At 44.8% G+C, this 27,431-nt stretch overlaps 2 protein-coding genes across 3 annotated transcripts in view; both read right to left on the bottom strand.

Moving 5' to 3' along the window:
• The window catches only part of MED8 (mediator complex subunit 8), a 313,799-nt gene extending 290,468 nt beyond the window's left edge, over positions 1–23,331 (bottom strand). The window contains exon 1 of one of the 2 annotated variants that reach the window (XM_078772159.1): positions 23,089–23,331. In XM_078772159.1, the coding sequence (XP_078628285.1) occupies positions 23,089–23,184 (96 nt within the window). In that variant the 5' untranslated portion in view covers positions 23,185–23,331. The remainder of the gene's footprint in view (positions 1–23,088) is intronic. The other variant, XM_078772177.1, reaches the window with a different exon arrangement.
• The window catches only part of LOC137424305 (receptor-type tyrosine-protein phosphatase delta), a 413,851-nt gene that overhangs the window by 177,293 nt on the left and 209,127 nt on the right, over positions 1–27,431 (bottom strand). The window contains exon 16 of the mRNA XM_078772183.1: positions 12,309–12,426. Within this exon, the coding sequence (XP_078628309.1) occupies positions 12,309–12,426 (118 nt within the window). The remainder of the gene's footprint in view (positions 1–12,308; positions 12,427–27,431) is intronic.

Consider the following 27,431-nt stretch of genomic DNA (forward strand, 5'->3'; position numbering starts at 1 on the left):
ACCTGAAAAGCATCTTTTTACTCACAATCTTTACAATTTACATTAAAAAAAAAAAAAAAAAAAAAAAACATTCCATGAAAATGTACACTATACTTTACTCTAAGCGTGCCCTGTGCTTTTTTGATATTCATCAATGATCTTTCCGACTCTCTGGAAAATCCTCTATCTCTTTGCTGATCACTCCACTCTCTGCCGCTCCATTCCTCATCCCTCAGATCGGCAGTCTGCAGCCTCCTCACTCTCTGCAGACCTGGACAAAATCACAGACTGGGCAAACAAGTGGAACATTTCTTTCAATCCTGACAAATCTCACACTCTTACTTTGTCTCTCCGAAAAGACCATCTGGGAAACCCTCCCATCTACTTTCTCAACAATCCTCTCGAAGAAGTTCTGTCACTCAAGCTTTGGGCTCTCACTATCAGCCATGATCTTTCCTGTGAAAACCACATTTCCAATCTGGCCTCCAAAGTCAATCGCCGACTGGGCATCCTCCGTCGTGCGAAGTCCTTTCTGGGCACTTCTGAGCTCCTCATCACATACAAAGCTTTCATTCTTCTGCCTCACACCTAGCTCGGCTTCACGCTGCAGATACCAAAGCTTTCAGAATCATTGGAATCTCCCGCGATGAAGCTGATTCTGAGGGCCTCACTCTCTCACCGCAGGCAGGTTGGTGGTCTTTCTGTCTTCCACCGACCGACTACTCTCCGGCCTAGCTCCCCCAGCTCTATCTGAGCTCTGTCCCCCAAATATTCCTACAGGTCCCACAAGATCTGCCTGCAACCCTCTTATGGTTAAACTGCCAAAATCAAGACTCTGCTCACCTTCACTCCTTCATTCCTCTTTTTTCCTGCCTCAGGAACAAACTCCCTCACTCTCTCTTCAATCCCACTCCACCCTCCAGGTCTTTAAAACAGCTGTTCACCACCATCTCGATTCTTCCCACATCCAAAGCCTTGATCTTTTATACCCCCTTTAATACACCGCAGATCCATCTTTTTCAAAATCCGTTTTCTTTCCTGAAAGTCCTTGTGGTGTCCATCTTATTTATCCCATATACCATGCCCAGCCCTCTCCCTTCCACAGATCTCCTGATGTCCTTGTTCTCCACTGTTGTTGTGCTTCCCTCTCTCTCCCTCTCTTGTCTCCCGCTCCCTTTAATATATGTTGTGTATGCTCGTTCTTACATGAGCCTTGACTTAATATACAAAATCAAAAACATTTTGGTGACAACAACACCGTCTGCAGAATGGAATGGTACGTCACTTGTGAAATCACACAAGGTCAGATATCTGACCTGACGGCAAGTCACATGCTCTCATATTGTCTCTCCATAAAAGTCGACAATCAAACGATCCAATCAACTTCTCTGGACAACCACTAGAACAGGCACAAGTCCTGGATCTCCTTGGCTGCACAATCCGCTGTTACCTTTTGTGGGCAGATTATATATTACTAGTGGGGTCACCCGTGGGAATCCCACGGGCATGGACGTGTGTGACATTTCGACATCTTCAGTTAGATGCTGCACCTGTTTCACAATAACACACACACACACACACACACACACACACACACACACACACACACACACACACACACACACACACACACACACACACACACACACACACACACACACCTCCTTTTTTCATTTCTGTATCTCACAATTCGGTCTCTCTCTTATTCACACACCCACACAAACACACACAAACACACACACACACACATACACACATATATACACACACACGCAAACACACATACACATACACACATGCACGCACACGTACACACACATGTACACCGACACATGCATATACACATACACACATACACATATGGATACACACACATGCACACACATACACATATACACACACAGACACATACACATATACACATACACACACACATGCATACACATATACATACATACACACACGTACACACACATGTACACCCACACACATGCACACACATATATATACACATACAGACACACATATATACACATACACACATATATACACACACATACACATGTGTACACACACATGTACACCGACACATATGCCCGTCTCGCCGTCCGTCCGTCCGTCTCGCCCGTCGGCCCGTCGGAATCGGAAATCGGGCCGTCTTGCTTTCTTGCTTGCGCGTAAATATATTGTGTTCACTACACCATTTCTGGATCTGATGACTTGCCAGTAACCATTTTGTAAAAATGAATGTGCAGCATCTAACTCAATATGTCGAAATGTCACACACATCCATGCCCGTGGGATTCCCACGGGTGACCCCGCAAGTTTGCATTGACGTTCGTCGACGGACTCGTTCGCCCGTCTCATTCGCTTTCTTGCTGCATCCTGTTCAAGTCTGCGTTCTTCATCGACCGTCTCATTCATTTTGGAAATAGAAGTTTCCACGCAGCGCATGAATTGTCACGATCCTCAAGAGGAAGTGTCTCGTAATCATCAAATGATAAATGGCAAGTAAATTATATTTTGGAAATTAAAGATTTCAAATAAACCTATTTAAAGTGTATGCGCACATAACTAACTAGAACGGGCACTCGGTAGAGCGCATACCTTCGCCGCAGCTACTGTTCTGTACTTGGTAAAAATACGATTTTGACCTTTTCGTGACCTTGACCTTGACCTTTGACCCGATTGCTCCCAAAATCTAATCAAATGTGTCCCGTATAATAACCAATCATCCCACCAAATTTCATGCAATTCGGTTGAATACTTTTTGAGTTATGCGAATAACATACACACACACACACAGACATACAAATAAATACACAGCGATCAAAACATAACCTTCCGCTTTTGCGAAGGTAATAAAAAAAACGAAGAAATATCTCTCGGTAATTTCCTGAAACATATTTTACTTCCGGCTAATAATGTTGAATGAAATAAAAACGAAGAAATATATGTCGGCATCATTGTTGACGTTTTTGTGACGACTGTCATCAAACGAAAAAGTAATATATCTTAACGGAAAAGCAAAAGCGAATTTTAAATATATATCGACACATTGCCGTCGGTGTCATGTTGGGCGGTGTATGATACACCATGACGCGATTTTAAAATATATATCTCTGCATTTTCCCGCGTGTGTGGAATGTTTGTAGAAATTAAAGATTTCAAATAAACCTATTTAAAGTGTATGCGCACATAACTAATAAAAAAAACGAAGAAATATCTCGGTAATTTCCTGAAACATATTTTACTTCCGGCTAATAATGTTGAATGAAATAAAAACGAAGAAATATATGTCGGCATCATTGTTGACGTTTTTGTGACGACTGTCATCAAACGAAAAAGTAATATATCTTAACGGAAAAGCAAAAGCGAATTTTTTATATATATTGACACGTTGCCGGCGGTGTCATGTTGGGCGGTGTATGATACACCATGACGCGATTTTTAAAAATCTATCTCTGCATTTTCCCGCGTGTGTGGAATGTTCTCAATTATTGCTGACACCGAGTCTAAAAGTAAAACCATCGATAAAAATGAAATCATATGGTGAGTTAGATTGGAGATAAAGGCGTGAGAGAGACTCAATGGCCTTGAAGTTACAGGCGTTTGAGAATTCATTTCGTTCTATAAACGGCAACTTTCATTGTATTTTCTTCCCGTTTTTTTTCACCCGAGTCTAAAACTATGTTAGCGACTGTGAAAAATGAAATGATATATCGAATTAGAATTGAAATAAATCTGTGTGAGAGAGAAAGACAGCACGGGCCTAACTAAACAGGCCTCAAAGCTATTCGAGAAGGAGTGGGTGGAGCACTGGAGCAGGAGCTACGGCTACTCTGCAAACCGAGTAAGCCACACCCCCGGACAGACGTCCAACAGAATCATCTTCGCCTATTATAAGGCCAGATAAAAAAAATGAGTTGGTGATCGTCCTTTTTTCTCAAAAGTTCGGGTAGGGAGGGAGGTTTTTATTTTTATTTTTTATTTTTTTTTCCTACTTTCCATTGAGTTTTGTTGACATGGAAAAATATGAAATAAAGACTCCTTTCTCCTCAAAATGATTTAATTTCTTCATTCATCTCACAGATTTACAGACATTGCCCAAATCTCTATGAAACACAGTGTTTGTGTGATTTTGGATGATGTTGAATGTCCTAGCTGAGCTTGGTAGTGAAAGGGCAAGACACCTGTACATGTATATCCACCATGACATCGGAAAAACAGATAAACACCATGCCCTTGGCACCTTGAAACTATTGAGCATGTTGAACAAGATTTCTGCCACGCTTTGGTACTGGCTTTGCAGTACAAATGTTACATTGAGGGTACTGCCCTGCCTTTTCAACCAAATTCTCCTCAGTACCACAGTGGATGCAGAGCATTTCATAGCCAGCAGAGTCGTACGCTAGTTCTATAGGGGAAGCACAGTTCAGATTGGTTCAGACAGTTTTTGTGTTTCCTTGTTTTTATATCGTTCCCTGGTATGGTGTGTACCCCAGTTTAGAATAGGTACACCGTATCCCTGCGCATCGTAAGAGGCGACCAAAGGTTGGCGTCAGGAAGGGCATCCGGCCATAAAAAACATTGCCTCAAACAGGGAACCATGATTGTCATGGGCCCCGCAAGGCTAACCCCTGCTCTAGCGGGGAAAAATGGCCTTAAAACGATCATTCATTCATTCATTCATTCATTCATTCAATCACGGCTATATTTGATCAGAAACTGTATCTTACTCACCACATGAGATATTATTCCTCTAATTTTGTTGGTGGAAATCACCTGATATGTTTTTCAAACTTTGGAGTTATGTTCAATTTTGATATTACTAAGAAGAGATATACATTATAGTCACAAGAGAATGTATTCTGAGGTGTTTTTAATTGATATTTTCATGAATCTATATCTTTTTCATTTGATGTAAATGTGTTTATCCAAAATGGTGAGCAAAAATATGATGGGGATTGTAACATCCAACTCGATATTGCACGCAAACCAGTCCTTCACCGTCTTGGAAGAGCCCTCACGGGCTATTGATGCGATCACAATAGGCATTTCAAGCCGATTCTATCACGAATCGATACAGATTTCAGCGGGAAAAATCTCACACAATAGCCGCCATGAATGGCTAACGTAAAATGGGTGAAGTTGCCTGAGGCACTTGCGACCGTCTGCGCAGCATGCACTGCGCAGCACGCACTGCGCATGCGGTGCAGAACGGCGCCAAATTTGACTGTGAAAAGATCGTTTTTGAATGATTTTTTTCAAAATAAAAAATAAAAAAAGTTTCGGGTCGGGTGTGTTTCGTAGGGTCGGGCGGGGACGATCACCAACTCATTTTTTTTTTCTGGCCTAATATAGATTCAAGCTAACATCAAAGGCAAAGGATCGTTCATCTGGATAGCCCCTATTAAATATTTCACAATAAACGGGGACAAACTTGATCCTGATCATATAATGTCTCTTATTCAAAGTACTGTACATCATTTGATTAAAAAGCTGAACCTTTTACCCCATAAATGTGAATAACTTGAATTTTTTTTTTACCTCATTATTCCATAGCTATCGGTTTCCTTTTTCATTAATAGCATGCGTAAGGTAAGTAAACCGATACATTAAGTAAGGTGAGGAAAACCTCCTCCTCCAAACCCCGACACCACCCTCCAGTCTTCCCTGATAATGAAGTGAATACTCCAAGATGCGACACCACCCTGCTCCTATTATAAGTTACTAGCAGAAGTACCCGGCATTGCCGGGCGGGGGAGGGGAGGGGGAGGGAGCGAGCCCCTTGGCAAAGCGAGCGATTTTTTTTTTCATAGCGTTCATAGCGTCATAGCGTTCATAGCGTCATAGCGTCATAGCGTTCATAGCGTTCATAGCGTTCATAGCGTCATAGCGTCATAGCGTCATACCGTCATAGCGATTTTTTTTTCATAGCGTCATAGCGTCATATCGTTCATAGCGTTTCATAGCGTCATAGCGATTTTTTTTTCATAGCGTCATAGCGTTCATAGCGTCATATCGTTCATAGCGTCATAACGTTTCATAGCGATTTTTTTTTTCATAGCGTCATATCGTTCATAGCGTCATAGCGTCTGGCGTCATCACGTGATCGCTCTGAACGAATCAGCGCCCACCTGCTGTGATTCCGTTTATTCCGTGCGCTGAGGTAAATATGAATAAAAAATATGGATCGTCAAATATTTTGAGTTCGGCCATGTTCGTCCCACGCTCAATGGCCATGTCTATGTCAAATATCAAGCACGTAAGCCTCTCCGTTTAAGAGTCTATCGGTAACATTACACACACACACACACACACACACACACACACACACACACACACACACACACACACACACACACACACACACACACACACACACACACACACACACACACACACAAACTGTGTTTTTTATATATAGATTTCTTAACTACTATACTAGTTGTGGTGTGCCATATTTTTTTATTGAAGGCATCATTATCTAACAAACATAATCACACTTCTCGAGGAACTTGAGGAGGATAGATGATAGCATGGCGGATCCGGATAAAGGCGATAATGAATTTGAGTGATCCTCTGGATTACCTGTATCCTTTATAATTTCAAAGTTTCATATTCTGATGGATTATTCAAGCATTATTGAATGACTGCATTAAATACTAAAATACTGAAATAAAATTTCTCCATCTTCATTTCAATCAGAAACATTGCCAATGGATTCAGAGCAATCTCACCAGTCAGATCATTATTTGAATATTTTAGCATTTGGCCTGCTTGGATTTCGGGAGAATAATGCCTCTGTATTCCATCCCAATGGGAGTAATTATTCTAAGGTGTTCCGAGTCATGATTGGGAAGCTGAACATTTTGACTTTCCTCGTTGTGTGCATGTTCCGCGATTGCATGCGAGTGCAGTGCTCATTAGATTTGAGCACGACCCCACTTTTCCAAGTGTGGTCCTTCATTCGCGTGTTCACATTATATCACGACATCGTTTGGCAGAACGATGCGTTCACTTAGACAACAGCTGCGTTGAAAAGCGACCGAGCAACTCTTCATCCTTCGAATTGAACCCGGCTCGGCGTGCATATTATCTTCTGCCCAAAGTGCCAGTGACTCTCCAATCTTTAAAGAAAACTTGAAAGAGACGATGCCCTCAGTGTGACTGCCCTCTTGGCTTCCTTGTTGATGTTAGGGAGTATGATATAGCAGAGGTCAAGGGAAAGAAACTCAATTATTGTATATCAAATAAATGTTCCAGCCACTGGAATAAGATGGGACAGCATCCCACAGGAATATCTTTCTGGCCTGGTAGAAGGTGTGATTGCAGTAGGACTAGGCCAGATTGTAGTACGAGAAGGTGGTGCTTATGCCTTCCCAGTATAGGAACAGTTCGCTTCGCGAGGAAAGCATAACCTCTTGAATCTCTACCTTTTCAAAATTCATCTTGATACTCAACTTCCACCTTCATCCCACTTTTCATTTGTCTGACGAGCTCACTGTCTGTGTCTCTCATGTTCTTCTCCCCAGTCTTTCAAGGCCGGTAGCCATCACCAGCCCTGTACTTCCTGTATGCGCACTCACCATCTCTCTGACTCTTGCTGACTCCATCCCTTTTTCCTCTCGACTACCTCTTCCCCTCTCAATCTCTAATCTCTGTTTATTACTTGGCAAACATTTCTTTTTGACAAGTATGTTGATCACTTCGGTTTGTGTGTTTGTCTGTCTGCTCACTTATACTTGCCTCGAGGTCACAATTTTAAACTGATCTTCACGAAAGTTCACCAAATGGTAGAGTTTGATGGTCCGACAGAATCCTATTTGTTTTTGAGGTGAAAAGGTTAACCTAGGTCGACCACTTTTTTAAAATTTCTAAAATCCTCAATTTTCATCGGATTGACTTGAAATTTGAATAGGTTTGCATATCAGCGAACTGAATTCAACCACCAACTATTTTTGAGATCAGCATAGGCCAAAAGGTCAACACAGTCCAGATTTCTAAAATTGTCAATTTTCATCCAATTAACTTAATATTTGAAGACGATTTGCAAATCAGGTAACTGAATTCAACCACTAATTATTTTTGAGGTGAAAGGGATGCTCTACTGAGTGCCATTCTACTTTGTTCTGTTTTGCCAAGTGTTGCTCTATGGAGTGATTTTTCATTTGTGTACCGGTATTTCTAAGCCTGTTACCCTCTACCCCTCTGTCAATCTGTCGGTCTACTACCTCCCTCTGTTGTTTTGCTCCTCCATGAGTTTTGGCTTCTGGATAGTTAAATGCCTTCACCTTTTACATTCACAACTTAATCGATGAACACAACTGTGTTATCAATACAGTGCGGACAATGATGTAATCCACTATAACCATCACTTAACCCACCCACGTTCACTTAACAGCAATCTTCGACTCCATATTATTTATAAGCAGAAACAGCTTTGCTTATTTCTAATTAATGCACACATGACATCTAACAGTGCAACATGTAATATGTAACATTAGAGTGTCAAGCTGCAGTGAATGTATGAACAAAGCTTTTTGAATCAGATTAAACAAATATTTTGAAAACTGTAGGTCTCATACATTTCTATAATTTCCGTCATTTACATCTAAAAGTTAAGCAACATTTTTATTACAACATCACCTGGGTCACTATTCTTTCTATGAAAATCAGAAAGGAATTTACCCAATTTTTCAAGTTTTTTTTGCTGACTCGACCTGTGCATTTGTCCCACATGTGCGGTGGCATGGTAATGCCAAAGCACAGGCCTTACTGACAGAGGCACACTTTACAAACACGAGTTACCCTACAAGGAACTTCAATGAAGCAGGCCATTAAGCACATCAAGCCCGCGAATGGTTGCCAACCCGTGGATGTTTGTCCATGCACTATCCTTTTTAAGAAGGAGGCATGAGCATGAATGAATGAATGAATGAATGATCGTTTTAAGGCCATTTTTCCCGGCTAGAGCGGGTTAGCCTTGCGGGCCCCATGACAATCATGGTTCCCTGTTTGAGGCAATGTTTTTATGGCCGGATGCCCTTCCTGACGCCAACCCTTGGTCACGCTCTTACGATGCGCAGGGATACCGTGTACCTATTCTAAATCGGTGTACACACCGTGATCATTCATCCCAGCAAGCTGGTACTCAATTTGCCGACCTCGGAAGGATGACAGGCTGAGTCAACCCCCCTGGCGTTAATTCAGCGATCGACCGGGATTCGAACCCAGGATCCTAGGATCCCAAGCCGACACCCTAACCGCTAAGGCAACACCAGGCTATGCATGGAGCATGTACCATTTTAAAGTATTTATTATAACCTGACCAAAGTTCGAAGTGCAGACCCTCCCATACTCAGAGCGGATGCTCCAACCATTACGCCACCGAGTCTGGTCTGCAGCCATTTCAGGATCTCTGCTTTCACATCCTCATCACTTTGCAACTTGATGCAAACCAGATGCTCCTTAAATGCTTCGAGAATATTCAAATGATCTGGTGACACTTCCTGACCACAGTGGGTTGGTTAAGGAATTTATGTCCTAATCAAACACACGACGATTGCTTTTAACCCAGCAGGAGCATAGTTTATTGAATTTCAGGTTTGAATGAATGATGGTTCCAATGCTTCTAAAACTCGGACACAATTCTGCTGCGGTTTCAGACACATTGTCACGGCGATGGGCTAAAATGTGACATTCGATGATGGTAATATATGCAACGAGTAAGAATGCTTGGATTGCATGTGAGCATGTTCATTTCTAATCATTTTGCACAACTAAAACATACTCATCTGCATGAGAGTTCTATCAACGAACTGTCCAGCTAATCCACTCCAACATTCAGCAGGTTTGACACCTTAGGTCACCGTTACATCAATTCAAAATGCTATCCATGACACATTATACAATGTTCACCGTTAGCTTTTAAATATGCAGAATTTTTTTTGCAGGTGCGACGTCAAAACAAATATTCATTTCGAGATGATGTGGCTATGACTGCACAAAACTTTCAGCAATTAGCCATTATTTTACAGTCGTGGCCAAAAATATTGGCACCCATGCACTTTTTTCAAATAATGGACCAAATCTTCCAGAAAACTGTTGAAATTAAAAAATATTTTGGTATCCACATATGTATTCATTTGGTTTGCAGTGGAACAAAACAAAAAAGCTGAATAAAATTACTAAATCTCAGCTTATTCCACACAGAAATCCTAAAATGGCCCGGACAATATTATTGGCACCTTTTAGAAGTTGTTAGAAATAATTAGATTTCAAGCAGGTGATTCTCCTTTACTTTGGAATTGAACTCACCTATGGTGAGTTGCAGGTGCCTGCAATATAAAATTGACTCATTCAACCAGTTTGAATATAGAAAAGGAGTCATTCTGCTGTTTTATGCCACCGTGTGTACCGCAATGAGCATGGAGAAAAGAAAGAAAACCAGAGAATTGTCTGAGGAGATCAGACACAATATTGCAGCCAAGCATGGACAATCTCAAGGCTCCAAGTCCATCTCCAGAGACCTTGATGCACCTTACGCAATGTTATCAGGAAGTTTAGGCCCATGGCACTGTAGCCAACCTCCCTGGACGTGGCCGCAAGAGAAAACTTGATCGAAGATTGCAGCGAAGGATTGTTCGAATGGTGGAGAAAGCACCTCGATCAACAACCAAACAGATTCAAGCTGACCTTCAGACACAAGGTACGAAAGTTTGAACTCGCACCATCCTTTGCCAACTCAATGAAAGGGGGTTCTATGGTAGGAGACCCAGGAGGACCCCACTGCTGAGAGAGAGACATAAGAAAGCTCAACTGGAGTTTTCCAAAACACACCTGAACAAGCCAAAACCCTTCGAGGAGAACATCCTGTGGACAGATGAGACCAAATTTGAGGTTATTGGTAAAGCACATCATCTCTATGTTTACAGAAAACAAAATGAAGCCTTCAAATAAAAGAACACCTTCCCCAGAGTCAAACATGGAGGAGGTTCAGTGATGTTTTGTGGTTGCTATGCTGCCTCTGGCACTGGGTGCCTTGAATGTGTGCATGGCATCATCAAATCAGGAGATTACCAAGGCATTTTGGAGTGCAATGTTCAACCCAGTGTCAGAAAGCTGGGTCTCCATCGAAGGTCATGAGTCTTGCAGCAGGACAATGACCCCAAACACACTTCAAAAGCACCCAGGAATGGTTCAAGACAAAACGCTAGACTGTTCTGAAGTGGCCAGCAATGAGTCCGGATCTAAATTCCATTGAACACCTGTGGGGAGATCTGAAAAGAGCAGTTTGGAGAAGGCACCCTTCAATTCTGGGAGAACTGGAGCAGTTTGCACTAGAAGAGTGGGCCAAGCTGCCAGTAGAGAGGTGGAGGAAGCTCATTCATGGCTATAGGAAGCGCTTGACTGCAGTTATTTTGTCCAAAGGCTGTGCTACCAACTATTAAGTCGAGGGTGTCAATAATTGTCAATGAAATTTCTTTTTATTTTCTGATTTAAAAGGATATATTAAGTTCTGAATCAAAAACAAAGGTTCTGTAATATTAACAGTGAAATAAAGAATTGTGGAGACCAAATACTTTTGTCAAATTCAACCTATTTTTGGGGAAAAAAATGTTATTTGAAAAAAGTGCAAGGGTGCCAATATTTTTGGCCACGACTGTATGATCGCCTAAAACTAAAAGAGCATTGTGAATGCAAACCACCCTGACAGTCACTTTTGTTCTTTTTCCAAAAACATTTTGAGTAGTTTACCAATTAATTAACCATGGAATGTTAAAATAATGTAATTGACCTCCATTATTTGTGTCGAAAAAGTACAAAATGGCTATCAAAACGTATGAAAACATGTTAAAATCCCACTTTTATGTGCACATCGCCCCAATTATTTCCAATTCCTTGAGGGGGTCTGCCTGAGAGCGTTTTTGGCCCAATTCTTAAAAAAAAATGGCTGGCCCAAGTTGACAGCACCAAAGTGCAGAATACCTGCGATAACTTACCGACTATTCACAAAGCAAACTGTGGGATATTTAAAATCCACCCAATATTGCTAGTAGACTGGACACCCTGTTTGAAGGTCCATCCGAGGGACGGCACACACATTGATGTCTTGCCCTGCGAAACGCCAGGGTGACAGTTTATAGCTGGACCACAATTTGAACACAAGCTGGGATAGCTCATGGGTGAGTGTGCATAGCTCTCGGCTCTTCTGCAAGCTATATTTTTGTCTCTCATGATCAAATACATATTGACAAACACGTGGAATGCAATGAAACAAATACCAACAACAACATTTTATGATGACATGTGACCTAGCTGACCAGCTGCTTTTGTTGTGATGCTCTTAGGCAAACTCCGCATCTCTTCTCCATGTTGAGGAACCACAGCGACAGCCACCATGTAAGTCGTTTCTGCTCCAAGGTCACTAATAATCATCTCCTGTGGAAACAAAATGTGATTATTGCGACCAACATTTCAAAAAAAAATTCCAGCATCGATTCCCCTGTGACGGCTTGTTGTCCAGACCATTTTAATTTATCTATATTTCTCCCCTTCATATGGAGTGCATAATTCTCTTTCGTTCACATATTTGATGTGGCTTAACAGTGAAGAGATAAGACTGGCATCCCAGACATTAATGGTTTTAATCATAGATTTACATCCACCAACTAGACTGCGCACGCTCCCCATTCAGCGCGTACAAATAACATGGCCACATTATAAAGCCTGTCCACCATCACCATTCCGGGCAACAGAGCTCGGAGAACCCGCATGTGCCTGGATGCGTTGTCACGTGAAAACTCCAGAAAGTCTTAGCTCTAATCCACTAGTTCTACATTATCAAAAAACTCCCTGCCTTTTTCAGTATCACATGAACTTACAGTGGATTCAGAAAGTATTCAGGCCCCTTCACTTTTTTCACATTTTGTTATGTTGCAGCCTTATGCTGAAATCGTTTAAATTCATTTTTTCCCTCATCAATCTACACTCAATTCCCCATAATGACAAAGAGAAAACAGGATTTTAGAAAGTTTTGCAAACTTATTAAAAAGAAAAAACTGAAATATCACATTGACATAAGTATTCAGACCCTTAACTCAGTAATTAGTTTAAGCACCTTTGGCAGCGATTACAGCCTCAAGTCTTCTTGGGTATGACGCGACAAGCTTTGCACACCTGGATTTGGGGATTTTCTGCCATTCTTCTCTGCAGATCCTCTCAAGCTCTGTCAGGTTGGATGGGGACTGTCGGTGGACAGCCATTTACAGGTCTCTCCAAAGATGTTCGATTGGGTTCAAGTCAGGGCTCTGGCTGGGCCACTCAAGGACCTTCACAGAGTTGTCCCGAAGCCACTCCTGCGTTGTCTTTGCTGTGTGCTTAGGGTCATTGTCCTGTTGGAAGGTGGACCTTCGGCCCAGTCTGAGGTCCTGAGCACTCTTTCAGGTTTTCATTAAGGATATCTCTACTTTGCTCCGTTCATTGTTCCCTCAACCCTGACCAGCCCCCCAATCCCTGCTGCTGAAAAACACCCCCACAGCATGATGCTGCCACCACCATGCTTCACCGTTGGGATGGTATTGGGCAGGTGATGAGCGGTACCTGGTTTCCTCCAGACATGACGCTTAGAATTGAGGCCAAACAGTTCAATCTTAGTTTCATGAGACCACATAATCTTGTTTCTCACAGTGTGAGTCCTTTAGGTGCTTTTTTTGCAAACTCCAAGCGGGCTTTCATGTGTCTTTCAATGAGGAGAGGATTCTGTCTGGTCACTCTGCCATAAAGCCCATATCAGTGGAGTGTTGCAGTGATGGTTGTCCTTCTGGAAGTTTCTCCCATCTCCACACAGGATCTCTGGAGCTCAGCCAGATTGACCATCGGGTTCTTGGTCACCTCTCTTACCAAGGCCCTTCTCCCCCGATTGCTCAGTTTGGCTGGGCAGCCAGATCTAGGAAGAGTCCTGGTTGTTCCAAACTTCTTCCATTTAAGAATTATTGAGGCCACTGTGCTATTGGGAACCTTCAATGCAGCAGAATTTTTTTTGTAAGCTTCCCCAGATCTGTGCCTCGACACAATCCTGTCTCTGAGCTCTGCAGGCAGTTCCTTCGACCTCATGGCTTCGTTTTTGCTCTGATATGCATTGTCAGCTGTGAGACCTTATATAGACAGGTGTGTGCCTTTCCAAATCATGTCCAATCAATTGAATTTACCACAGGTGGACTCCAATCAAGGTGTAGAAACATCTCAAAGATGATCAAGAGAAATGGGAGGCACCTGAGCTAAATTTCAAGTGTCATAGCAAAGGGTCTGAATACTTATGTAAATGTGATATTTCAGTTTTTTTCTTTTAAATAAATTTGCAAAACTTTCTAAAATCTTGTTTTCTCTTTGTCATTATGGGTTATTGAGTGTAGATTGACGAGGGAAAAAATGAATTTAAACGATTTCAGCATAAGACTGCAACATAACAAAATGTGAAAAAAGTGAAGGGGTCTGAATACTTTCTGAATGCACTGCACATTCACTGTTAAAGGTCCAGTAGAGTACACAGTAGTGGGAATAAAGTAAAATGTTGAACGAAAGGTTGCAAATTAATAATTAAATGATGGGTTTCATCAAATCCATTAACCCAGTGATTCCCTGTGAAAAGCTCAATGTAAAATAATATCCGGCATTATGTGATGTAGCACTCAATCTGAGGTAGAAATTATGAGATAATTCATTGATATTTCCCCCTTTATTGAATTCAGATTAAATAGTTGGTTGACCAGTATTTCTATGCCAGTTTCATGTGGGCCTGCATTTATTGTAAAGTAGCACATTAGGTCCCTACAGTGGCGACAGGAAGGGTCATTCCTCTCTGGGATATAGAGATTACAGTAGATCTGTCAGACCTCAAGAACGTTGGTACAACCGTAGCAAGCACAGCTTTCCAGCATCTTTAATGTACGTCAGATACAATTTTTCCCAGAACGATGATTGTGGACAAGCTTTCTAATCTGGCCATGATTTAATCTAACTATGCCCGCCAGTGGTTGAAATGTAACTATATGGTCTTAATCCCGCTGCAGGTGTGGTACGATGGAGTGTGTATGTATATGCATATGTATATATATATATATATGTATATGTATATATATATTATATATATATATAAGAAAGTTTTTGTTTGTTTGTTTGTTTGTTTGTCTGCACACGCTAATCTCCTGAATGGTGAAAGATAGGAGCAAACCTCTGAAACAAAAAATGTTGGGACGGGCCCCGGGAAGGTTATAGGCTAGGTGGCAAGGCCGGTCGAGGCCGCCTCGGCCGGGCTGGGCCCATTTTGCATTAAATCGTCTTCTTCTTTCAAAATTCTCTCGAAGTACAACTTATGCACTTAATAAGAATATCTGACTGACTGCAACACATGCTTTCAAAATTCTCTCTCACGGGGCCCGACAGAAGAAAGAACAAGGAATCGTTGAGCACCAACTGATACTGGGCTCATGTCAGACCTATGTACAGAAGATTAAATTCATTCAAAAAGAACCCGGGCAACGCCAAGTGCATTCAGCTATTATATATATTGTTGCGGGTCTCTCGCCGGCCTTCTCCCCTTATCAAGGGGGGATTAATTCCCTTGTCTTTACTGGCCTGGCGTGAACCGAGACTTATTACGTCCCTTCCGGACAGCGCCAAATAGGGTTTCGGGACAAAATTCTCGCTCGTACCTAAGTACTCGCGCTGCCCTGGAAGCGAGGAAACAAGCCTCGCACGAACCACGTGAGGTTGGAATACGCCGAGCGGTTTGCGTACACGTGATCCGCACAGTTATAATTAATGGACCCGGATTTAAGCGATCTTATTCGTGCCACGCTTAGTCAATGATGAAACCACAAAGACGGTCGAATCAAGAAGAAAGAACAGATTGGTTTAATTATTATTACACGTACAGTCACGTGAAAAAGTAAGTACACCCCATGTAAAGTTTAGACTTTTTCAACATATTTCAACATACAGCTATATGATCTTCATTTCAACAATATTGATAGATAAAGGTGATATAATATAACAAATATCATGAAACATTTACATTTTGTAGTCCATTGTATAATTTAAATAAACATAAATGCAAATTTCGCATGTGGAAAAAGTAAGTACACCCTTGGCTCTAATAGGTGGTATTGCCCCCTTTGGCAGAAACAACCTCAAGTAGGCGTTTCTTATAACTGTCTACCAGTCTCTGACATCGACTGGGAGAAATTTTTGCCCACTCCTCCATGCAGAATTATTTCAGCTGTGCGATGTTTGAGGGGTTTCTTGCATGCACAGCTCGTTTCAAACCCCCCCACAACATCTCGATGGGATTTAGATCCGGGCTTTGACTTGGCCATTCCAGAACCCTCCATTTCTTTCTTTTCAGCCATTCCTTGGTGGATTTACTGGCATGTTTAGGGTCATTGTCATGTTGCAAGGTCCACCTTCAGTTGAGCTTCAACTTTCTGACAGATGGCCTCACATTATCCTCAATCACCTTCTGGTACAATGAATAATTCATAGTGGATTCTATGATGGTGAGCTGCCCAGGCCCTGATGCAGCAAAGCTGCCCCAAACCATAATATTTCCACCACCATGCTTTACAGTTGGTATCAGGTTCTTGTGGTCAAATGCTGTCTTTGGTTTTTGCCAAACATGTCTTCTGGTACTGTGGCCAAATAGCTCTACCTTTGACTCATCTGTCCAGAGCACATTGTTCCAGAAGTGCTGGTCTTTCCCTAGGTGTTCATTGGCAAACTTTAGTCTTGCCCTGATGTTCTTTCTGGACAGCAAAGGTTTCCTCCTGGCACACCTCCCATGTAGATCAAATATGTGCAGCCTCTTTCTAATGATAGACTCGTGCACTTTGACATCAACAGTGGCAAGAGCTACCTGTAGGTCCAGTGATGACATTCTGGGGTTCTTAGAGACCTCTTTCAGCATCTTGCGGTCTGCTCTCAGGCTGAACTTCCTGGGGCAGCCTGGCCTGACCAAGTTGGCAGTTGTTTGGAATCTTCTCCACTTGTAGATGATCTTCCGGACAGTCGAATGATTGATTTCAAATAGTTTGGAGATCTTTTCAAATCCCTTCCCAGACTCGTAGGCATCTACAACCTTCTTTCTGAAGGCCTCAGAGAGCTTTTTTGATCTAGGCATGGTGACGCCGCACACTTCAACAACAAAGAGCAAACCAAACTAAATGTCTGTGGTTTAAATTAGACAGGTTCCTCCAAGATCCTCTCTAATGATGTTCTAATCATTTGCACCTGAGCTGGTGCACCTGATTCTAATTTTAGGTGTTTGAAGTAGTGATAAATGTAGATTGTAGGGGTGTACTTACTTTTTCCACATGCGAAATTTGCATTTATGTTTATTTAAATTATACAATGGACTACAAAATGTAAATGTTTCATGATATTTGTTATATTATATCACCTTTATCTATCAATATTGTTGAAATGAAGATCAATTAGCTGTATGTTGAAATATGTTGAAAAAGTCAAAACTTTACATGGGGTGTACTTACTTTTTCACGAGACTGTATATACAGCTCAAGGACGAAGAGACACAGAGAAATCCTTATACAGTCTTAATTATCCCAGAGACAACGGGCCCGTCTCACACTCACACGGGGTATTGCAGATGGGCAGGTGTTCCCCAGGGTGCCCAAGGATGGTCCTCGTCCAGCTTTCCACGGTCCCCGGCATGTCCGTGAAGATGGAGATCGGCGAAGGCAGGGCCACGTAGCGTGTCTCTCGAGCAAAGGCGATATATCAGGGCGAACGGTAGGGAGGACTTTTACGGCAAAGGGCGGGATGGCTTTTAGGACAAAGGGCGGTTAGTCAGCCTCGTTCACTCGCTTGGCTGAAATGTGCAAGTTCGTTATAAACTCGCCTGGCTGCGCCCACGTATATCTAGCGACCAACTCTTCTTCCTCACTGCCTCGGTGTTGGTTAGCGCGCGTTCTCATGTGACGGTCAAGTTCATCAAGCGGGACAATGCGAGTTCTCTCATCAAGTCCCCTTATCGCAGCTCCGTGACGCAAGTGCTCCCTCTCCTCTGCGAGTCCTCTCCCTCTCTGCAAGTCCTCTTGAGGGCTTTGCGCATCGGGTTATATCGGCCCGCCCCGCGAACCTTCTGGAACTCACCAGACTCTTCTCACCACGCCCTCTGACGCAACCACCTCCGAGCCCTGATTGGCGGCTTATGCTTACCGTCATCGCCTCGGCCTCTCCGACCTCAATGCCGCCCCCACCTTTTTAGGCCTACCTCATGTTAACTCGACTAGTGAGCAAGCAAAGGGCAGCAAAATGGATCATGCCTGTAGAGGTAGAATGGGTTTGCAGAAGCAGGACCTATTCTCCTGTCTTTACACAACGCAGAATTAACACTGGAAAGGGCCTATTCTTACACATACTAGGAAATAACTATACTACAAATGAGGCTACGTGTTGCTTGTGTGACTATCTTTGGGGGGAAAACTTTAACATTTATTGACCTTGCTGTACACATCTCAAACCTGTAACAATATATATATACATATATATATATATATATGTATATATATATATATATATACTAGCCGAATGCACCGGGCATTGCCGGGTTCTTTTAGAATGAATTTACTGCTATAATTCAGCTTTTACTCGTGGCTGTAGAAGATCGACTACGATAATTCAGTTCTGCTTTTAATTGCGAAATGGGCCCAGCCCAGCCGAGGCGGCCTCGACCGCCCTTGCCACCTAGCCTATAACCTTCCCGGGGCCCGTCCCGACATTTTTCGTTCTTTTTGAATGAATTTACTACTATAATACAGCTTTTACTCGCGGTCGTAGAAGATTGACTACTATAATTCAGCTCAGCTTTTAATTGCGAAATGGGCCCAGCCTGGCCGAGGCGGCGTCGACCGGCCTCGCCACCTAATCTATAACCTGTGTGGCAGCTGCCTGCGTGGCAGCTCGTCCCACCTGCGCTGAATCTAGCTCAACCTGCGCTGGAGTTCGTCCTTCAGACCTGACCTCATCGAGCCACGAACTGCGCACACCAGACGACGTGGCCAATTGCGAGGAATCTCAGCACATACATCGATCGGTACGCCCTTAACCAGTGTCTTTTTTGCCAGTGTGTGTGTGTGTGTGTGTGTGTGTGTGTGTGTGTGTGTGTGTGTGTGTGTCAGAGTGTAAAGGTGCCAAGTCGGGGTTATTATTAAGTAAGAATTGGTAAGCTGTATCCCCAGCTCTGTTTCTCTGTGCCTTCAAAATAAAAGGCTGTACATTCTGTTGTTACTTTCCAACCTGTTCGGTATGTCTTTTCTCCATTGGCCTCGCATCATCCGGGACCAAATTTGACTAGACTCAGGTCCATAAATCTTGTGGGGTAACGCCGCTTTCCACACCGTGCAAATCCGCTCGGCACCCATAAGGTGTGGGAAAGTGAGGGTTCGATCACGTGGTTCTTCGGCACACGCATGCACCTTGGTCCGTGCACCTTGAAGGTATTCGTGATTCTCCGGTATTAACCGAGGGGAATCACGCAACAAAATTGTTGTCAAAGAGGGAGATTTTTGAACCCGGCCCCCGCAACAAATTGTTGTCAGGAGTGGGGATTTGAACCACGGCAACAATATATCGATATAGGAGATATATATATATATATATCTAGATATATATATATATATATATACAGACTTGGCATTTAATATGGAATATTTTTTTTGTGGGGGTGAACTTACTTTTCAAGATGCCTTAGAACCAAAAGTTCATTGGAATTATGTTGAAATTATTCTAGATTTTGTTAACGTGACTTTTAAAGAAACAAAAACCACATTTGACATTTCGAAACAAATACATTGATTCTTGAAAGTGATGTAAACTGATATCGAACTCAATTCATGGACAGTACTGTGTTAAAACTTCTGTACGTTTTCCAGAAGTATCTCTTTATTTTGCACATTAGCCAAAAAATTTTTTAACAACAACAAAAGTTAAATTACGACTGGGATTTCGGACAGTAAAATTACAGTTCAGTACTTTGTGTAACCCCCACGAGCATTCAGGAGAGCAGGTACACGTTGAGGCATGCTGTTCACGAGATTTGCCAAGGTTTGGACAGGAATCGCTTGCCATGCAGTGACAATAGCCTGCTGCAATTCATGCACAGAGGTCGGCTGCTGGTCCAAGTGGTCAATTTGACGCGTTAATTCTGTCCACAAGTTCTCTATCGGATTCATATCTGGGGACATCGCAGGCCACTCCATATGCTCTACACCACGGTCAGCAAGAAAGTGTTGGATCATGCGAGCAGGATGAGGCCGCGCATTGTCATATTGGAAGACAAAGTTTCCTCGAAAGGCTGCACGAGCAAATGGAAGCAATGTTTCTTCCAGAATGGCCCTGTACTTGAACTGGTTCAGGTTTCCATTGAGAACAACCATGTAAGTTTTGCCCCCTGCATGAAAAGCAGCCCAAACGGTCACCCCACCACCTCCAGCTTGGACTCTTGGCACTATACAATCTTTGTTGTAGGCTTCATGCACTTGTCTGCGCACTCGGACACGGCCATCTTGACGATAGACCAGGAATCTAGACTCGTCACTGAAGATCACGTGATTCCAGTGTCCTGGCTGCCATTGACGGTGCTCTCTGGCCCACTGCAATCGGCGCTGGCGGTGTTGTCTGGTCAGGCATGGCTTTCTCAGGGGACGCCTGGCACGATAGCCTGCTTGAACCAGTCGTTGGTTGACTAGCCTTCTGGATACAGGCACATTTGTCAGTTGCTGCCACTCAGCCCTAAGCCGATTAGCTGACTTGGTACGGCCATTGCGGACTAACCGGTGCAGCTGCCGATCATCCCTCCTTGTGGTTCTGCGCGGACGTCCTGGCCTTGGTATTGGAGGAGGGACACCCCTCTGAGCATTTCGTTTCAGGATCTTTGACACCTGAACTTGAGTGATGCCATACTGCCGAGCAACAGCACGCTCTTTCATGCCGTAATTTCGTAAAGCCATGACTCCATGACAAACAGCATTGTCGAGTTGACGTACCATCTCCAGAGGAAGCGGCAATAACTTTTGGAGATGTGCAGCAGTTGTTTTCCACTAATACAGAACGCAACAACCCTTGTATACCCGGCTGTGAAGCCAATCGTCAAATGCACCTGTCCGTACATTTTGCCATGCCACCTGTGATATAATCCTGTTGTTGACTTCTTGCTGCGACAGACAATCAGTGACATGGTTCTTTTGACAAATAAATCACCAAAGTGTAAAAGAAACTCACCAGATTGATATACTGAGTTAAGAAAGTAAACCCAAGTCAAGGAAAAAAAATATTCCATATTAAATGCCAAGTCTGTATATATATATATATATATATATATATATATATATATATATAGATATATATATAGATATTGTTACAGACACGACTTTGATGTTAAAGTGGGCCGAGCGGAATGGCCGTCGTGTCCGCACAAATTACCCGACTATACTCGACGTTGACGAAGTCGCGCTACGCTGGCTCAATAAGAAAAAGAAGACACCCGGCTGGATTACAATCACACAATACGACACCAGGGGTTCAGTTCTCAAGACCTCCGGAGGAGGTTATATTAAGGCGGAAAAGGTTAGATTACAGGGGCTAGAGGTATATTACAGGAAGACAGGCACTTAGACACACTCTTATATTAACCCCGGACAGACGACAGACACACGGGACAAAATGCTGACTCACACGGGGATTGATGGCAAGGAAAGGCAGGTAGCGATGGCTCAAGGTGCACTCTTGGCTCAAGGCAGAATCGACTCGGTCCGGTCCAGAGATGCGGGGAGGTATCGTCGCGCTGGGGGTGGCGGTGGCTTCTCTCTCCAGTCTCCAAGCTGAGGCGCATCTCTCCTCACATCCGGCGCGTGGCCGCGTATATCCGGCGGGGAGTCACATGCCCTCGGCTCGTTAGCTCCGCCTCGTGGAATCGGCACGTTGCTTCTCATTGGGTGCGTGCGGGGGGGGGTTACTGGCTCCGCCCCTGACGAGGAGCTGACAGCCAGCCCCTTCGGGGTAACCCCGTGGAGCGCATGGTCTGGAGCTAATCGAGCCGGTGTGAGGACGCATCCTCCCCCGCTCCGCCGCCATCTCCTCTGTTGTTGTTGTAATTGTTGTTGTAGTTGTTGTTATTGTTGTTGTTTGGGGAAGAAGATGGGAGGAGGTATGGGAAAGGTCCTAAACTCACTACTGATGCCATATAATCACATTCTGGTGCAACGAAGAGTCATAATTAATGGAAACGAGGCCTTAACTGACATAGATTAAGAATAACTAGGAAGATGTCCGAAAGTTGTCTACGTGTGGTGCGGTGGACCTGGGCACGACATTTAATGGGGGAATAAGGGGAAGGTCGGCTCTACTGATTGTTATTTACATGCAATGGGACTAGGGAATGGGGGATTGGGGAAAGTTGGGGAGTATCGGAGAAAATAGGGGAATATTTACAAGCGGATATGGAGGCCAAATTCCATATTCGCAACATTGCACCCTTCTCTACCCTCGGGGCGTCCCGACCCGATAAATTTTTACCTACTTTAGTGTGGCACGCAATGTAGTTCCCTCTACTATTAACTCTACCCTGAGTGCGACAGTTTTACAGATATTCACAAATGAGTAAATATGTCCCCCTGCGACGTTGCACCCTTCTCCTCACAGAAACACACCCACAGGATAACCGAATCCGGAAAGAATCCTCAAACTAAACATACAGCCGGTAGGGAGCATTATTTACAAGACTACGCTGCTATTTACACTACGATCCAGGACCTGTCTTTGGAGGAACACATGCAGATGTTATGCATAGAGAGAGCGCGCTTGCCAGCATCGATACACCAACCCACGAGTGCTCTGTGGCCGACGGCCTTTAATAACGTGCAGAGCACCCTTTCCCAGCATCAAAAGCACCACCCCACCACACAGTCAGCACCATCCGGTGCAGTCACCATTGTTCATTGGTATAAAAATAAATTCGACAACCCCTAACCCTGCAGGTGTCTCTTGCTCTTCTTGTGGTGCACTTGGTGGTAACTAAAAGTGGTTCACCTGTATGGCATAGGTGCCACGTTGACCCATAGGTCCATCCCCGGGTGGTGCTTGGCCGCAAACGAACTGCGGTCCATTGTGGGTGGCCACAAACATTGCGGTCCATATGGTGTATCGATCCCGGCAGCAAACAGCGAAAGTGCAGGCCCACAACTGCGCAGCCAGCACCTCTCTCTCCTCTCTCTCTACCCCAAAGCCAGATCCTCGGAGGTGGGAGACAAAAGAAGAAACAAGTGAGTAAGGTGGTAAGGGCGCAAAAGTGCACGCAATGTAAGGTGATGCACCCTGGGGGCACATGGGAACCAGGTGAGACAGGTACGTTCCTATCGTACGCCCCCCCCCCCCCCCCACCAGGTAACCTACATGGCCCCTCCCTTACCCCTTACTGTATCCACAAAACACAACACTACTCATAAACATCTACTTTACAAATCAACAAACATCCCTACTGTCTTCCCCGTTCCTCCCATAAACCAAATTCGTCTTCTCTCCCTCCTAACCAATCAAATTTGCCATTTTCAACTCTCATCAAAATTTGCCATCTCCAACTGCCCATCAAAATTTGCCATTACCAATTCATCATCAGTCCCTCCTAGGGAGGGAGAGATGGAATCACCCCAATGTCTCATCCACGTCGTGATGCGTCTCACAAATCCACACAGCAATCTCATTTCCTGCAACAAACAAAGAAAACACAGGTGTGGAGTCATCATCATCACCACAGGTAAGTGGCTGCGTATGGTGCGACAGGTTCATCAATCCTAACTATCTCCTAAATGACTTTAACAACTTTACACTACCCGGGGGCTTTCTCCGGCCAAACCATTGGCCCTCTTACACTATGGGTTCTAAAAACCAATTCCCATTGGCCAAACTGTGGTGCTCTTCAATTTGGGGTCTCACTCCCCCGATTCATCTCCCGGTGCCCTCGTACAATTTCTGGGCTGCGACGTGTACCTCTCCCAGTGGGTCTACCCACCTGCACACCTCCACCACTGCAGTTGCCTCCGAGCTTACCTGCTCCTCACCCTAACCTAACTACCTGGGGAAGGCCCTCTGGCTCTCTCCCCACTCCGTGCCCTCTCTGGCACTGGGCTGCCCGATCCACACCCGGGATCCTCAGGCACCCACTCACAACTACCGGCTCCCAGAGCCCACCTGCGGCCTCACCTGGCCGACATCCTCACAGTGGTGGAGTGCCCAACCAACTACACACACTAACAGGCTACACGCCCAGCCATTTCCACAACACTAATGCACCCATTCACAACACCATTCTGCAACCGCACCACAAATGCCAATATCCAACCACAATTTACCTGCACCCTCTACCTAACACTTACACTACCCGCCCCGGGTGCTCGTGAAAGGGGTCCACTCTTCCCCCATCCACACCTTCGCACCATGCACACCACTCCGTACCACTCACTCCAACTCTCTCCACACACCTGTACCTGCACACCTGTGCTCTCACACCTGGTGCCACCTGCACCCTTCTCTCCCCAAGCGCATTCGCGCTGATCCACACACTCACTACTCATACACTGCTCCACACACCTGTCCAGTTGCACACCTGTGCAATCACACCTGTTCAATTCTCACAAACACGGCATCATCTCAGCTAACTACTCCCTTCTGAAACTTGCGCTTCCCAGTCGTCCCTTTAAACTATTGCGCTCCCTCGTCATTATCATCCATACTAATCTACCTGCGTCCCCACTACAGGTATCAGTCACTAACTAAACTTAACGTTACCTAATGTCAATCTCTTCTAGATCCCTACTAATAACCTAACCCACCCGGGCTAGTTTTCACTGCCATACACCCCATAATCTAGTGCTCCTTTGCCCCCCCTTGTGAGGGATGGTGGATTTGCCATCCCACCACATCGGGGGTCTCTCACTACCAATTTTGCACATCAAATTTCAACAAATCAAAAATTTGCCAATCACTACCCATCATCTGCCAATCACTACTGCCAATCCCTTGCCAATCCCTTGCCAATCATCAAATTTTGTTTTTCTCTAATTTTGGGTCCAAAACACTAACCTCATCACCCAGTCTACTCACTACTACCTCTCGGTGCGCCAATCCCTGTCCAAAGCCCGGCTTCGTAAAGCCAAGCAATGGATGCTGGTTGTTTTGTGCCAGCGGCTGGATACGTCCGGCATTCGGGGCAGGGACGGGGGCTTACCCGGGCCGAGATCCCACGCACCACCTCGGCGTGGAGCCATCCAATGTCCCGATCTCGACCTGCCGGCACGTCTCAACAAAAAGTGGTCGCCATGACGACCCTTTCTATCGGGCTGCCAGCTCCGCCTAGTGGAGCCTGGACGCGGCCGTTCAAAGCGAGGCCCGGCACGCACCGAGGGCCTGCTTCGGCTAAAAGTCGCTCTAACCTCTAACCCGTGTAACGTCGATGCTTCACCTGGACGCTTACACCCCGCAGCCCGTTCCTTGCTCACACATCCAGCTGTGCCCATGCTCCTCGTACCCTTCCTTACACACCCAGGTACACCCATTCCACTCACAGCTTTGGTCACACACCTGACCACCGAACACTTTGGCACACACTCGTTGGTAGCACACCTCACCAATACACCTCTTCGCGCCCCCTCCTCGGTCACCTCCTCTGTGACAATCACAGGTGTGCTCTCATTCGCACACCCAACCACGTGCCTCACCACCAACTCCAGCGTGCATTCCCACTCACGCTCTACCATTCCAGGTGTGCATCCTTCCATCCCAGGTGTACATCCTCGCTCACCTGTCACAACTAACTCACGCTCCATGTCACTCTCACTACTTTCACCTCCATTCCTGACAGCGCACTCACCCTTACTCTTGACAGCGCACTCTTTCCTCAGGCACCTGTCCGTTACACACCTTTCTCGCGCACACGCTCCCGTTACACCCTCTGTAACACTCACCACAGCTGTGCATTCTTCCTTGCCTTTGACAGCGCACTCTTTCCCCATGCACCTGTCCGTCACACACCTTCCTCGCGCACACTCTCCCGTCACATCCTCTGTAACACTCACCACACCGCGCTTCCACGTGCTTCCTCGCACACACGCTACGACCGACTCATTCTCGCCAACACCCTCACTCCTTGGCACGCACTTTTTCCTCACACACCCCAGAGTCGGACTTTCTCGCACACCTCCTCTTTCGCACACCAGACCTGTCGCACACTTCACCAACGGCCTCTCACGAACACCCGGGTCTATCTCGACCCCCAAGCTTATTAAATCCCCTGGCGCATCATACGCACGACCATATTGGTCACCACTTACACCGGGTCCTCTTCCTCTTCGCTTCTCCTCCATCACCTGCGAATCCCTCATCCGGTTAATGAGCACATCATCACGATCCAAACACAGACTTTGGACCAATTCTTTTATCTCCTCTTTTATCTCTTTCTTATCCCCTCTCCGTCGCTTCTTAATTTCGCTCATCCCTTCCTCCACTTCTTCTAATTTGTGCTTCACCTCTTTTATTCCCCGGTACGTCTCCTCAAGCTCATCCTCTAAGGCTACCTTGACCGTTTCCATGTGCGTCCTCACCTGCCGGTCCTTCGTCTCCATTACCTCTATCACCTCGTCCAACCTCGTTGTCAGTCCCTCACGTACCATCTGACATTCCCTCTTCGTCGCTACCAAGTCATCCTTTAGTTCCTTCTGTGTCGCTTTCAACCCTCCTAATACCGCAGTGTTCCTTTGAACCTGCTCCACTAACTCCGTCTGTCCCACCGTCAGCTGCTCCACCTCCTGCGTCAGGTCCTCTATGCCCCCTTGTAACTTTACAGTCCCCTTTCTCACCTCCTTTTCCATGTGCTCCTCACAGTGCCTCACCTCCTCGCGCACTCCTCCGACCTCCTCACTCACTCCTCTTCTGATCTGCTCTCCCATCACTTGCATCTCCTGCCCAGATGCCACCCTCATCTGCTCCATTTCCTCCCTGTGAGCATCCAGTTTGGTTTCTACCCCCATTCTGACCCCCTCTATCTGCTGCTCCATTTGTTTAACTTCCCTTTCCGCTTGGTCCCTCATGTCCCTCAATTTGCCTTCCATACTGTTTTCTAACCCTATTAACCCATTTCTCACCTCTTTTATCCCGTTGTCTAACCCCTCAAAATTATTGTCTAACTTCCCAAATTTCTTGTCTAATCCCTTAAAATTATTGTCTAACTTCCCAATTTTCTTGTCTAACTCCTCAAAATTATTGTCTAACTTCCCAATTTTCTTGTCTAACTCCTCAAAATTATTGTCTAACTTCTCACCGGTACCCCTCATTTGGCCCTCTAATCGCCCACTATCAACCCTCATTTGCTCACCCAATCG

Source organism: Myxine glutinosa, chromosome 1 (genome assembly GCF_964187855.1).
Source record: "Myxine glutinosa chromosome 1, kmMyxGlut1.1, whole genome shotgun sequence".
NCBI lineage: Eukaryota > Metazoa > Chordata > Myxini > Myxiniformes > Myxinidae > Myxine > Myxine glutinosa.